The sequence below is a fragment of the Macaca mulatta genome, chromosome 20 (genome assembly GCF_049350105.2).
Source record: "Macaca mulatta isolate MMU2019108-1 chromosome 20, T2T-MMU8v2.0, whole genome shotgun sequence".
Lineage (NCBI taxonomy): Eukaryota > Metazoa > Chordata > Mammalia > Primates > Cercopithecidae > Macaca > Macaca mulatta.
In genome coordinates, this window is record NC_133425.1 from 64,290,885 (window position 1) to 64,305,224 (window position 14,340).

The 14,340-nt window shown below is 52.6% G+C and overlaps 1 protein-coding gene and 1 long non-coding RNA gene across 11 annotated transcripts in view; one reads left to right on the forward strand and one right to left on the reverse strand.

Moving 5' to 3' along the window:
* CDH3 (cadherin 3) overlaps positions 1-933 on the forward strand; it is a 59,516-nt gene extending 58,583 nt beyond the window's left edge. For 8 of the 10 annotated variants that reach the window (XR_013411076.1, XR_013411075.1, XM_015126483.3 and 5 more), the window contains exon 16: positions 97-933. Coding sequence is in view for 8 of the 10 variants with exons in the window: in XM_015126483.3 (XP_014981969.3) it covers positions 97-306 (210 nt within the window). In the remaining 2 variants the exon portion in view is untranslated. The other 2 variants (XM_077984427.1, XM_077984428.1) reach the window with 2 other exon arrangements.
* Positions 896-14,340, reverse strand: part of LOC114674404 (uncharacterized) — a 27,501-nt gene continuing 14,056 nt past the window's right edge. Inside the window, exons 2-4 of the long non-coding RNA XR_003725481.2 lie at positions 2,684-2,860; positions 2,397-2,566; positions 896-2,052 (exon numbers count right to left, since the gene is read on the reverse strand). This is a non-coding gene — a long non-coding RNA (uncharacterized LOC114674404). The remainder of the gene's footprint in view (positions 2,053-2,396; positions 2,567-2,683; positions 2,861-14,340) is intronic.

A 14,340-nucleotide genomic window follows, 5' to 3' on the forward strand; every position in this document is an offset into this window, starting at 1 on the left:
GGGAGGGGAGGGGGGATCAAAGATGAGGAAATGGAGGCTTGCAGCTGACCAGTGGCAGGGCGCACCACTCTAACCACCTGTTCTCTGTTGCCGCAGAACCTGAAGGCAGCTAACACGGACCCCACAGCCCCGCCCTACGACTCCCTTTTGGTGTTCGACTATGAGGGCAGCGGCTCCGACGCCGCGTCCCTGAGCTCCCTCACCTCCTCCGCCTCTGACCAGGACCAAGATTACGACTATCTGAACGAGTGGGGCAGCCGCTTCAAGAAGCTGGCAGACATGTACGGTGGCGGGGACGACGACTAGGCCGCCTGCCTGCAGGGCTGGGGACCAAATGTCAGGCCACAGAGCATCTCCAAGGGGTCTCAGTCCCCCCTTCAGCCAAGGACTTTGGAGCTTGTCAGGAAGCGGCCGTAGCAACTTGGAGGAGACAGGCTATGAGTCTGGCCTTAGAGTGGTTAGTTCCTTAGCCTTTGAGGATGGAGAAATGTGGGCAGTTTGACTTCAGCACTGAAAACCTCTCCACCTGGTCCAGGGCTGCCTCAGAGGCCAGGTTTCCAGAAGCCTCTCACCTGCCGTAAAATGCTCAGCCCTGTGGCCTGGGCCTGGGCCTGCTGTGACCGACCCCTGATGGCTTTGTCTCTGGAATGGACCCTTCTGAGGCCTCCTGATGCAACCTTTTTTTTTTTAATGCTATTTTCAAAACGTTAGAGACAGTTCTTCAAAAGTGCAGCCCAGAGCTGCCGGGCCCACTGGCCATCCTGCATTTCTGGTTTCCAGACCCTAAGGCCTCCCATTCAGATGGATCTCCGCGTTTTTATACTGAGTATGTCTAGATTGCCCCTTATTATTTTCCCCGTTGCGTTGCTGTAGAGGAAGGGTGAGGACAATCGTGTAGATGTACTAGAATTTTTTATTAAAGAACTTTTCCCAGAGGTGCCTGGGGAGTGAACTGTTTGTTCAACAGAAGCTTTATTGGCATCTAACTCACGTACCATACCATTCACTTGTTTAACGTGTACAATTCAATGGTTTTTAGAATTTTCAGAGTTCTGCAAAAAGAGTGTGCTCTTTCCCGGCTTCCTCCCAGCTTCCTCTTGATGGCAGGGGATACTCAGGGTCAGCTTCCATGCCTAGGTGGGCTCAGGGAGGGGAGACTTGCCCTCCTTTGCAAAGTCTCTTGCTCCGTGAGAGAGAACCATTAACCTCCTACCCCAAGGCTGAGCCCCCCCAGAGCCCCAGCAAGGTATCTTCTGGAACAGCGGCTGCCCTCCCTGCAGGGCAGTGCATGACGCCTTCCTCTTCTATGCTGGGGGCGGGGGTCGCTGTTGAAAGGCAGGGGTTGGAGAACAGCGAGCTCTGCTACTTGCTAGCACATCATTTAACCTCTAGTTGCCTCAGATTTTACATTTACAAAATGGGGAGTTTTTGTGGAGATTAAATGAATTAATACCTGACACATGGTCCATGCAATTTGTGAGTTGGTAACAGCTACCATTTATTCAGTATTTTTAAAGGCCAGACAGGACTTTGATTATTTCCTCTAAATCCTCATAATCACCCTCTGAGGGGACTTTCTCCTTTAAAGAATGGCCACATTGTATTTTTTTAAAATGACATCTGGTTATCAAAATCAAGCAAAACAGTTACAGAACCTACCCAAGATGTCAGCGAAATTGGAACATTCCTAACAACACCAGGGCATAAATGCAGGAATCGGGAATAGGCAGCAGCGATAGAACGATTCTGTTTGTGTCCTTGTTAACGTGAAGTTGAAAGTCATCTTTGCAGTTAGCAAAAAAAATCTGAAGCGAAGCTGAGGAAATTGCTGATGTTGAAATAAACATCTTCCATGAGGATGACTAAATCTGCAAAGCGCCTCTGCTCAAAGCACAGACCCTGACCCGAAGGTATCGGTGCCACCTGCTGAGTCGGAACCTCTAGGCAGGGCCCTGCTGTGGGTTGACAAGCCCCCCATGGGATGCTCATGCACACTCAGGTTTGCTGCCAAGGCTCTGAAGGATAAGGCTAAGAAGCCTGAAGCCTCAGACCCTGGATGGGGAAACCAAAGGAAATGAAGTTGGGGCTGGGCATCATGGATCACACCTGTAATCCCAACACTTTAGGAGGCTGAGGTGGGTGGATCACGAGGTCAGGGGTTCGAGACCAGTCTGGCCAACACAGTGAAACCCTGTCCTTGCTAAAAATATAAAAATTAGCTGGGTGTGGTGGCATGTGCCTATACTCCCAACTACTCGGGAGACTGAGGCACAACAGTCGCTTGAATCCGGGAAGTGGTGGTTGCAGTGAGCCAAGATCACACCACTGCACTCCAGCCTGGGCAACAGAGTGAGACCCTATCTTAAAAGGGGATGAAGTCGGATGAGAAAGCTCACCTGTCCTTGGTCCACGGCGCCCTCAGGACAAAGCCACCTCCTGCCTCTCCCACTGAGCTGGGGCCTCAGATTCCCCTCTGCCAAGGCTGTCTGCTGATGGGGTGTGGGAAGATTGAGTGTCTGCTAGCAAACACCTGCTGCCCGTTATCTTCAACTCCCTTCAGAGAAGCCTGGATAAATCAGAAACTATCTTCAGTGGCGGCTAATCATGAAACCAAGCAGCCCCTGTTCAGGCTGGCCTTCCTCCCCTGAGATAGTTGGAGAAAAGCAGCCTTTCCCAGCCTCACCTGGCCTCGGTGGATGGCTGTAGAGTCCCCCGGCAATGGAATTGGGCACCAGCCCCCGAGTGGTTTGGAAAGAATCCGAGCCTGGGCTCTGTGATGGGGACAATATTAAGTCACTCTCTCGCTCTGGGCCTGCTTCTCATCTGCAAAACGGAAGCTTAGGACTCTGATGTTTAGGGCCTGTAATAAGTAAAAATATTGCATTGGTAAGACACCAGCGCTAACCATGCAGAGTGGACACTAACCAGAAACAACTGATGTACTGGCCATGATGAGGACCATCGGTCCTTTGAATTTTGAGTTTCAACACTTTGGTGTGCCTCCTTCCAGTATCCGTATCCCCTATGCATTACACACTATTTTTTTGGCTCACTGCAACCTCCGACTCCTGGGTTCAAGTGATTCTCCTGCCTCAGCCTCCTGGGTAGCTGGGATTACAGGCGCCCACCACCACACTTGGCTAATTTTTGTATCTCTAGTAGAGACGGGATTTCACCATGTTGATCAGACTGGCCTTGAACTCCTGACCTCGTGATCCACCCACCTCGGCCTCCCAAAGTGCTGCTGGAATTATAGGTGTGAGCCACCATGCCCGGCCTACACACACACTTTGCATTATACCTTTTCATAACACGGCATATTGACTTACTGTCCCCCTACACATCCAGTTTGGATATGTTATTTAATGCCACCACAATCCACAGATGATATTCTAATTTTTTGCCCTTAATGTCAACCTGCAGCATCCACTTGTGCAGATGCTTCGAAGCCAGTCCTCCATTCTACAGGGTGGGGCAGGAGATGGATTGTGGTCCCGGTTGAGATCAGGGCTTCCTTGAATGAGGGGTTCGCTCTTGGATGACTGACCCTTGAAAGCACCCCTGGCACTCATTCTATTAAGTGATCTTTTCCCCCAGACTTTTAAAAGGCAAAGTCCCAGAATCCAAGTCCAACAGAAAAGAAAAGTGGAGCTTTGGCCAGGTGTGGTGGCTCACGCTTGTAATCCCAGCACTTTGGGAGGCCAAGGCAGGCGGATCACCTGAGGTCAAGTGTTTGAGACCCTCCTGGCCAACATGGTGAAACCCCATCTCTGCTAAAAATACAAAAATTAGCCGGGTGTGGTGGGGCATGCCTGTTCTCCCAGCTACTCGGGAGGCTGAGGCAGGAGAATCGCTTCAACCCAGGAAGCAGAGGTTTCAGTGAGCCGAGATCATGCCATTGCACTTTAGCCTGGGCAACAGAGCAAGACTCCATCTCAAAAAAAAAAAAAAAAAAAAAGTGGAGCTTTCTTTATTGGAAGAAGGGGTCGGGGGTACCCAGAGAGCCTTCTCTCTAGCCTCATCCTCCCAGCTTGTATTCTTATGAACTCCCAAATCCAGAGCATTTTGAAAACTGCCCCAATCCATCCCTGACATTTTACAGATGGAAAAAGAGGCTCAAAAGAAGGCACTCCCTGGGCCCCTCTAGTGGGGACAGAAATGGGTCAGCACCCAGGCCTCACTTCATACCATGCCTTTTCCATGATGCCTTTTCACTGATCCAACAATCTTTTTTTTCCCCCAAAGGGACTACAGATAGGCCGTGTCCCCACAGTGTGCTTTTCCCAGTCCCTAGAGAGGCCTGAGGAGGGTGGCACGCTCTCATTCCTAGACTGTTGGTGAGGAGCTGAGGCTCTGAATTCCTGGCCCCCCATTTCTAGGCAGGGACCTCCGTCACTCACTTCCGGGCCTACAAAGGGACTTGGGGAAGACCCAGCCAGGGGACTGTTGGAGGGTGGCCACTTAGGAAAGGGCCCTGAGGTGATGGGCCTGCCATTGAAAGTGTGGGAGCGGTCACCCTGGGACCCCCTTTTACAGCCCACACCGTGAGTGTCCAGTTCCAGGCTCGCTGGGGAGCTCCAGGGACCAACTCCCTCCAGGCTAAAGGCAGAATCCACCTTCTGGCCTCCCATTTAAACAATCCAACCAGGAGAGCACAAGTTCAAATCCCGGCACTTCTAGGCATGAGGCCTTAGACGAACCACATAACCTCTCTGCCTCCGTTTTCTCATCTAAAATGGGGGAGTAGGCTGGGCATGGTGGCCCACACCTGTAATCCCAGGACTTTGGGAGGCCGAGGCAGGGGGATCACCTGAGGTCAGGAGTTTGAGACCAGCCTGGCCAATATGGCAAAACCCTGTCTCTACTAAAAATACAAAAATTAGCTGAGCGTGGTGGTGCATGCCTGTAATTCCAGCTACTTGGGAGGCTGAGGCAGGAGAATCTCTTGAACCTGGGAGGCGGAGGTTGCAGTGAGCCGAGATCGTGCCACTGCACTCCAGCCTAGGCAAGATTGAGAGACTTCGTCTGAAATAATAATCATAAATAAGATGAAATGGGCAAGTAAGAGTTGATATCTGCAAGGGCTTAGAAGGGTGCCTGGCGCACAAGCTACTGCGTGTTGTCACTACTGCTGTGGTGGCGGAGGGACTCACAAGGCCTGCTAGCGCTGCCTGGGTGGAAACTGAACTTTCCAGCAGGAGAAAGTCCCGGAGATTCCCAGCCTGCAGGGAGTGCCAGTGTCAGGTGTGGTTTCCCTGAAGGCCCTTCCCCCCATCCCCAGCAGAGGGCACCATTCACCCAAACCACCACCAAGGCCCATAGAGCTCCCAGCCCAAGCGCCAGGTCTGCAGGGAGGGAGGGAGGGAGGGAGGAAACAGTGGCACTGGCTGCCACATGCCACACAGGGAGTCCGCTGGGTGGCAGGAACAGCCTTGGACACTGATGAAGACAGCAATGGTGGTGGCGGCGCTGGCATAAGCAGTCAATATGGAGTCAGTTACATGTTCTCCCGCCTCACAACCCTGGGGAGAGTTTCGATGGTTCCCCTTTTTTAAAGGAAATTGCAGCAAGTCGTGGTGGCTCACACCTGTAATCCCAGCATTTTGGAAGGCCAAGGTGGGAAAATCATTCGCGTCCAGGAGTTCCAGACCAGCCTGGGCAACACAGTGAGACCCCATCTCTATTTTAAAAAAGTTTTTAAATTCAGCTGAGTGTGGTGACACACACCTGTGGTCCCAGCTATTTGAGAGGCTGAGGAGGATCACTTGAGCCTAGGAGGTCAAGGCTGCAGTGAGCCATGATTGCACCACTGCACTCCAGCCTAAGTGACTGAACAAGACGCTGCCTCAAAAAAAACAAAACAAAAAAAAATGAGAGAGAGGTTAATGGCCGCATCCAGTCAGCAAGCAGCAGAGACAGTTTTGAGGTCTAGATCTCCTTGATTGCCAAGTGGGCTCGTTTTACAATTAAGGATATAAACTCCAGCTGCAGATGGGGCTATGCGGGAGGTAGGCCGCAGAAGGTGCCCTTCAGGTAATGCTTATGGCCTCCTGAAAGGTGGAGTTGGCCTCACTGACCCTGAGACTCTGCAGCCCTGAAGCAGAAAAGCCATGGCGTTCCCAGCCACTTCTGGGGTCCCCTTGAGTATGTGGCATCATCTAAGGCTTTTTTATTCATTCGTTTAACAACTTCATTAAGCACATGTTCTGTGCAAGATACGTGCTTAATGAAGTTGTTAAACGAATGAAATTTTTTTTTTTTTTTTTTTTTTTTTGGAGACAGAGTCTTGCTCTATCCCCCAGGCTGGAGAGCAATGGCAGGATCTCAGCTCACTGCAACCTCCACCTCCTGGGTTCAAGTGATTCTCCTGCGTCAGCCTCCCGAGTAGCTGGGAGTATGGATGCATGTCACCATGCCTGGCTAACTTTTATATTTTTAGTAGAGATGGAATTTCACTATGTTGGCCAGGCTGGTCTTGAATTCCTGACCTCAGGTGATTCACCCGCCTCGGCCTCCCAAACTGCTGGGAATACAGGCGTGAGCCACCACGCCCGGCCCCAAGACACTCTTCTAGGTGCTAGGGTTATAGCAATGCAGAAAACAGTAAAAAAGCCCAGCACTCACATGGGGGCTACAGGTAAACATATGTGTAGGGCCCACATACCAAATGTGTCAAGATCAACGTCACAAACTCTTAAGATAGTCTTTCTACTTGGACAGGTGTATCTTCACAGTGATTGGGAAAGCCAGGTTTAAATCTGAATTCAGACACCTAGAATACTGGGCTAGAGCGTGGCTCCGTGGGGAGGGCGAGTCCCAGCCCAGGAGCAGCGGCCAGTGCCCTGCTCCACCCAGCCCAAGCACCATCCAGCACCACCAGGTTCCTTGTGTGGCACCTCAACCCACATGTCCCAGCTCCCTCCACTGTCCCCCAACACAGCCTTCTGTTGACCACCCCATGGGCCTTGGAGTACACACCTGGGCTGTGCTGTCTGGGGACAGAACTGGGGAAGGCCTGAGGGACGAAGACGCTGGTTCTAGTAGTCACATTTCCTTTTTTTTTTTTTTTTTTTTTTTTGAGACAGTCTCACTCTGTTGCCTAGGCTGGAGTGCAGTGGCGCAATCTTGACTCACAGCAATCTCCGCCTCCCAGGTTCAAGATATTCTCATGCGTCAGCCTCCCGAGTAGCTGGGACTACAGGTACACAACACCACACTCAGCTAATTTTTGTATTTTTTGGTAGAGACAGGATTTTGCCATGTTGACCAGGCTGGTCTCAAACTCTTGACCTCAAATGATCTGCCTGCCTCAGCCTCACAAAGCTCTGGGATTATAGGCATGAGCCACTGTGCCCGGCCAGTAGTCACATTTCCTTAGCTCTATGAGGAGGGGCAGAAGGGCAGGATAGAGGCCCTTCCTGCCCAGTCTAAAGGAGTTTTCAATTAGAAACAGACCACAAACAAGATAAATCAGTAAGACACGTGGTCTAGTAAAAGGTGAAGCATGGAGGAAAATGGAGCTGGGATGGGGCCTAGGGAGGAAGGGCCTGGAGGTAAGGCTCAATTCTAGGAGCCAGGGAAGTCACTGCTGGGAAGGTGGCATTTGGGCAAAGACTGGAGGCTATCAGGGAGCAAGTATGCAGTGTCCTGAGTGTCCTCTCTACATGGAAGGAATGGCCAGGGCTAAGGCCTGCGGACAGCAGGGTTCAGCAGTGAGGCCAGCGTGGCTGGAGCAGAGGGATGGGTTGAGAGTGTGCGCGGAGATGAGGTTGGACAGGTAAGGAGTGAGGGGCCCAGTCCTGGGTGTCCTTCTCCACGCCTGGGCTGGAGGCTGAGTTCAGGGCAAGGCCCAGTCCCAGGAGCCCTGGGAAAAGGCCTGACTCAGCTCCATCCCGGGGCTGGCAAAACCTGGTTCCTCCTCTGCTCCCATCTTCAGTCCCTGAGGACACAGCGGGGCCTGTTGGGGCCTGTGGGCAGCTGCAGAGAGTTGGCAGGCAGGAGCTATGAGATTCCTCTCTCAGGGAACTGGGGAGCCTGTCCAAGAGCACCCCGTAGTCTGGTAGGGTGGTGGCTAAGACAGCAGCCCCCAAAGGCTGCAGATGTGGGGGTGACTCACCAGCCTGGCCTCTCAGTGGGCTGAAGGGACGCCCCTAGGAGGAGACGGTGGAAAAGCACTCAGTGTTTAGCGCTGTGCCTGCAGTGCAGTTAGGGGTCACCAGGTGGTCACTGCCAGCCTTGTTGTCCTTGCTTGGTATTAGGCCCTCTTCAAGTTAGAGGTGGGGTGCTGCCCCTGCATTTCCAGTACCCACCCCCCAGCAAGCCGCAGGGGTGTGGCGGGCCGGGGAGAAATCTGAGAGGGGCTGGGCAGGTCAGGAATGCCTGGGCTCCGTTCCAACCCTTCCTGTCCCCACTACTGTCGGTCCGGTAAACCACGGCCGGCCGGCCCATAGCTGACAGGGCAGGGCGCTGAGGCCTCTGTGTGTCATCCAGGAACCTGACGACCCAGGCACTCCAGGAAGACGATGCCCAGTAATTACAAGGATGATAGGCTGGGCACGGTGGCTTAAGACTGTAATCTCAGCAGTTTGGGAGGCTGAGGCGGGCCGGTCACTTGAGGCTAGGAGTTCAAGACCAACCTGGACAACATGGTGAAACCCAGTCTCTACTAAAAATACAAAAGGTAGTGGGGCATTGTGGAGGGCGCCTGTAACCCCAGCTACTCCGGAGGCTGAAGCAGGAGAATCCTTGAACCTGGGAGGTGGAGGTTGTATCGAGTTGAGATCCCACCACTGCACTCCAGCCTGGGTGACAAGAGCAAAATTCCATCTCAAAAAAAAAAAAAAAAAAAAGATAATTAGTAGGGCGTGTACGAATTAAGCAGTTACCATGTGCCAGGCAAAATGCTGAAGTTTCACTCCAAATCAAACCACGTTTCCTCAGAGCCTCTGCACTTGCTGTGCCCTCTGCCCAGATTCCTCTCGGCTCCCTCACGTCCTTCAGGCATCACCCACATGTCAGCCTGTCAGAGATGCCAGCCCTGAAGGGGACTGCATCCTCCTTAGAATTGCAGCCCTTCACCCCCCTCCACGCCTTATCTTTTCTTTCTTTCTTTCTTTTCTTCTTTTTTTTTGAGATGGAGCCTCACTCCATCACCCAGGCTGGAGTACAGTGGCATGATCTCAGCTCACTGAAACCTCTGCCTCCCGGGTTCAAGCGATTCTCCTGCCTCAGCCTCCTGAATAGCTGGGATTACAGGCACCCGCCACCATGCCTGGCTAATTTTTGTATTTTTAGTAGAGGCGGGGTTTCACCATGTTGGCCAGGCTGGTCTCAAACTCCTGACTTCAGGTGATCAGCCCACCTCGGCCTCCCAAAGTGCTGGGATTACAGGTGTAAGCCACCGTGCCTGGCCCCATACCTTATCTTTTCTGTCACGTGTGTTACCTCACAACACACTGTACTATCCATTTTAGCTCTTTGTCCTCCTAAGTGGCTTTCTTTCCTCTGAGTATAAGCTCCGTGAGGGCAGGGTTGTCCATCTGTGTTCTTTTTTTTTTTTTTGAGATGGAGTCTCGCTCTGTTGCCCAGGCTGGAGTGCAATGGCGCGATCTCAGTTCACTGCAAGCTCTGCCTCTCCCGGGTTCACGCCATTCTCCTGCCTCAGCCTCCCGAGTAGCTGGGACTACAGGTGCCCACCACCATGCCCGGCTAATTTTTTTGTATTTTTTAGTAGAGACGGGGTTTCACCTTGTTAGCCAGGATGGTCTCGATCTCCTGACCTCGTGATCCGCCTGCCTCAGCCTCCCAAAGTGCTGGGATTACAGGCGTGAGCCACCGTGCCTGGCCTCCATCTGTGTTCTTCACTACTGTATCCCCAGCTCTTAGAGTAGTGCCTGACACATAGTAGGTACTCAATAAAGATGTATTGAATAAAGGTGCTTTACAAACTTTCAAGGCAGGTTCCTTTTTAGAGATGAGGAAACCAAGGCCCCAGGAGGTGCAGTAAGTCACCTAGCATGGTGCCCAGATGGTAAGGAGCAGAGCCAAGAGAATCCAAAGGATGCAGACTCAGGACTTTGGGAGGCCAAGGCAGGAGGATTCCTTGAGCTCCAGACTTTGAGACCAGCCTGGGCAACATAACAAGACCTTGTCTCTCCAAAAAAGGCCGGGCATGGTTCCACTGACTGTAAGAGCAAAAAGTTGGGGCCGGGCACGGTAGCTCACGTCTGTAATCCCAGCACTTTGTGAGGCTGAGGCAGGCAGATCACTAGGTCAGAAGTTCAAGACCAGCCTGGCCAACATAGTGAAACCCTGTCTCTACTAAAAAAATACAAAAATGAGCTGAGCGTGGTGTCACATGCCTGTAATCCCAGCTACTCACGAGGCTGAGGCAGGAGAATCGCTTGAACCTGGGAGGCAGAGGTTGCAGTGAGCCGAGATCCCACCACCATACTCCAGCTTGGGCGACAGAGCGAGACTTCGTCTCAAAAAAAAAAAAAAAAAAAAAAGAAAATTGAAAAGGAAATATCTGGGCTGGGTGCTATGACTCAAGCAATTCTCCTGCCTCAGCCTCCCAAGTTGCTGGGACTACAGGCACGTGCCACTACACCCAGTTAATTTTTTTTTTTTTTGAGACCAAGTTTCGCTTTTATTGCCCAGGCTGGAGTGCCATGGCACGATCTCAGCTCACTGCATCCTCTGCTTCCTGGGTTCAAGCGATTCTCCTGACTCAGCCTCCCAAGTAGCTGTCACCCAGGCTAGAGTGCAGTGGCACGATTCTCCTGCCTCAGCCTCTGAGTAGCTGGGATCACAGGCATGCGCCACCAGGCCCGGCTAATTTTTGTATTTTAGTAGAGATGGGGTTTCACCATGTTGGTGAGGCTGGTCCTGATCTTCTGACCTCAGGTGATCCACCCACCTTGGCTCCTAAAGTACTGGGATTACAGGTGTGAGCTACCGTGCCAGCAGATTTTTGTATTTTTTAGTAGGAACTGGGTTTCACTAAGTTGACCAGACTGGTCTCAAACTCCTGAACTCAGGTGATCCGCCCGCCTCAGCCTCCCAAAGTGCTGGGATTACAGGTGTGAACCACCACACCCAGCCTGTTTGTTGTTTTTTTGAGACAAGGTCTCACTCCGTCTACTAGGCTGAGTGCAGTGGTTCAGTGCAGCCTCCACCTCCTGGACTCAAGCAATCCTTCCGCTTCAGCCTGCTGAATAGCTGGGACTCCAGGTGTGCACCACTACCCCCAGCTAATTTTTTATTTTTGGTAGGGACGGGGTCTCACTGTGTTGCCCAGGCTGGTCTCAATCTGGACTCAAGCTATCCTCCCTCCTGGGTCTTGTGTTGGGATTATAGGCACGAGCCCCTGCACCAGGCCCAGAAACACCCTTGTCAATTAGAGTGCTGGCAAGCAAGAGAGGCAAGCTCAAAAGGTGACCGGAGGAGGGTTCATGGAGGAGCAGCCTACAGTGGGGTGCGCAGGGTTGCAGAATCTTTTTTTTTTTGAGACAGGTCTCCCTCCGTCAGCCAGGCTGGAGTGCAGTGGCACAATCTCGGCTCACTGCAACCTCTGCCTCCCAGGTTCAAGCGATTCTCCTACCTCAGCCTCCCAAAGTGCTGGGATTGTAGGCGCCTGCCACCACGCCTGGCTAATTTTTGTATTTTTAGTAGAGACAGGGTTTCGCCATGTTGGCCAGGCTGGTTTCAAGCGACCCGCCCACCTAGGCATCCCAAAGTGCTGGGATTACAGGCGTGACCCACCACGCCTGGCCTCCTCTTTCTGTCTCCTTCATTTCGGAAGACGGCACCATCATCAGCCCAGCTGCCCAAGCCAGAAACCTAAACACCTTGTCCTCAACTCCTTCCTCTTATTGACTGCCTGTGCTGATCAGCATGGAGTCCTCCCAGATATCTTGGAATTCAGCCGCTTCTGTCCGTTCTCCACCACCGCCTTTGTCCCAGCCAGCAGCACCCCAGCTGGGATGACCACAATGGCCTCTGCTCTGCTTAATTCCCCATTTCTCAAGATCCACTCTCTTCCCTTCTTCCTGCTGCCCCTCACCCAGGAGGCATCCCTAGCTGCCCTGTGTTCTGGATTAGGCTGGTTACATTGAGGGACGGAACCCACAGGAGATGGGGCGGGAAGGAGGGGAAGCGGAAGTATCACTCCACCTGCTCCCTGCCTGCCGGGCTGGGTTTGGCATTGGCTGCGCTCTGCACCCTCTATGGCCACAGCTCCTGTTGTGTGGACCCTCTTCCATGGCTCCAATACTCCCTGGGGTCTGACAGGCAGTTTCTGCCCTTGCCCTGTTAGGACTAAGGGCTGCACTGGCTTCCCATTTGCTAGTCTGAGGATGCCTCGCCATCCCAGCTGGTCACCCTAACTGAGTAGTTCTCAACCAGGGGCAGTTTTGCCACCCCAGGGGCTATTTGGCAATGTCTGGAGACATTTGTGGTTGTTACCACTGCAGTGGGGGTGCTACTGGCCTCTAATGAATAGAGGCCACAGATGTTGCTAAACCCCCTACAATGCATAGGACAGCCCCCACAGCACACGATCCTCCCTCTGAAAAATCAATAGTGCTTAGATCGAAAAACTCTGTGGCTGGGCACAATGGTTTACGCCTGTGATCCCAGCACTTTGGGAGGACGAGGCAAACAGGTCTCTTGAGGCCAGCCTGGCCAACATGGCAAAACTCCGTCTCTACTAAAAATACAAAAATTGGCCGGGCACGGTGGCTCAAGCCTGTAATCCCAGCACTTTGGGAGGCCGAGACGGGCGGATCACGAGGTCAGGAGATCGAGACCATCCTGGCTAACACGGTGAAACCCCGTCTCTATTAAGAAATACAAAAAACTAGCCGGGCAAGGTGGCGGGCGCCTGTAGTCCCAGCTACTCGGGAGGCTGAGGCCGGAGAATGGCGTGAACCCGGGAGGCGGAGCTTGCAGTGAGCTGAGATCCGGCCACTGCACTCCAGCCTGGGCGACAGAGTGAGACTCCGTCTCAAAAAAATAAATAAATAAATAAAAATAAAAATAAAAAAAAATACAAAAATTAGCTGAGTGTGGTGCCGGGCACCTGTAATTCTAGCCACTCAGGAGGCCGAGGCAGGAGAATCGCTTGAACCTGGGAGGCAGAGGTTGCAGTGAGCTGAGATCGAATGACTGTACTCCAGCCTGGGCAACAGAGCGAGACTGGGAAGAAAGAAGAGGAAGAGGAAGAAGGAAGAGGAAGAGAGAGAGAGAGAAAGCGAGCAGGTGTGAGGAGGGCAGTGTGGAGTTCTGAGCATTTTGAACAGCGGCTGGGGGACCTGTGAGTGAGGAAGTTCAGGTGCAGCAGGGCTACCCAAGGTTACGCAGGTGAGGAACTGCACACAGGGCTGGCTGTGCCCATGCTGGGGACTGTATGGTGCCGACTTCCTGTAGCCCCTGCTCTGCTTCCCACTAGAGAGGGGATGGGGAAGTGGCTAGCAGCTGGAGAGGAAGGGGAAAGGGGAAGTGGTGGTCCCGTGGGAACTTACATCCTTTATTTCATCTTCCTCGCCTCCCCATTGGGGTGGTTTCCCAGGAAGAGAAGTAAAAGCTGAAGGCTGAGGCCTGAGTAGGGGGCACGAGGGCGAGGGCGTGGGCACTGACGCAGAGGGGAGTAGACGAACCCTGCTTGTGTCACCTTTGGTTATTGGACAGTGGAGTGGGAGGATAAGAGGAACAAGGCGGCCCCGTCTACCCCGGGTGCGGCCCAGGGATGGAGGAGCAGCCAGTGCTCCCGGGACAGCCCTGAGGTGGAAGTTTTGAGAGTGTGCCCTCCACCCTGCATGATCCTAGGAAGCTAGGAGTCCAGAGAGATTTCTTGTGTTTTGTTTCTTGGGGTGTTTTTTGAGACAGACTCACCCAGTGGCACAATCATAGCTCACTGCAGCCTCAACCCCCCAGGCTCAAGCAATCCTCCCATTCAGCCTCCGGAGTAGCTGGCACTACAGGTGCATGCGACTATGCCTGGCTAATTTTTGTACTTTTTATAGAGATGGGGTTTCTCCATGTGGTCCAGGCTGGTCTCCAACTCCTGGGCTCAAGCAATCCTCCCACCTTGACCTCCTAAAGTTCTGGGATTACAGGTGTGAGCCATCACACCCGGCCCAGAGAGGTTCCAACAAGGGCAGCTGAAGAGCTGGGAGTAAACAGTGGCCAAGCAGAATTTCAAAAGAAAATAATCATCAAGCTATGATGATAATAATAATAATAATGGTCATAATAATTATAATAGCCTCCTTAAGAGCATTCTAAGAACAGGTAGTCTTTGGGTACACTTTCTCTTATCTGGCTCCAATTAGGTGGCCA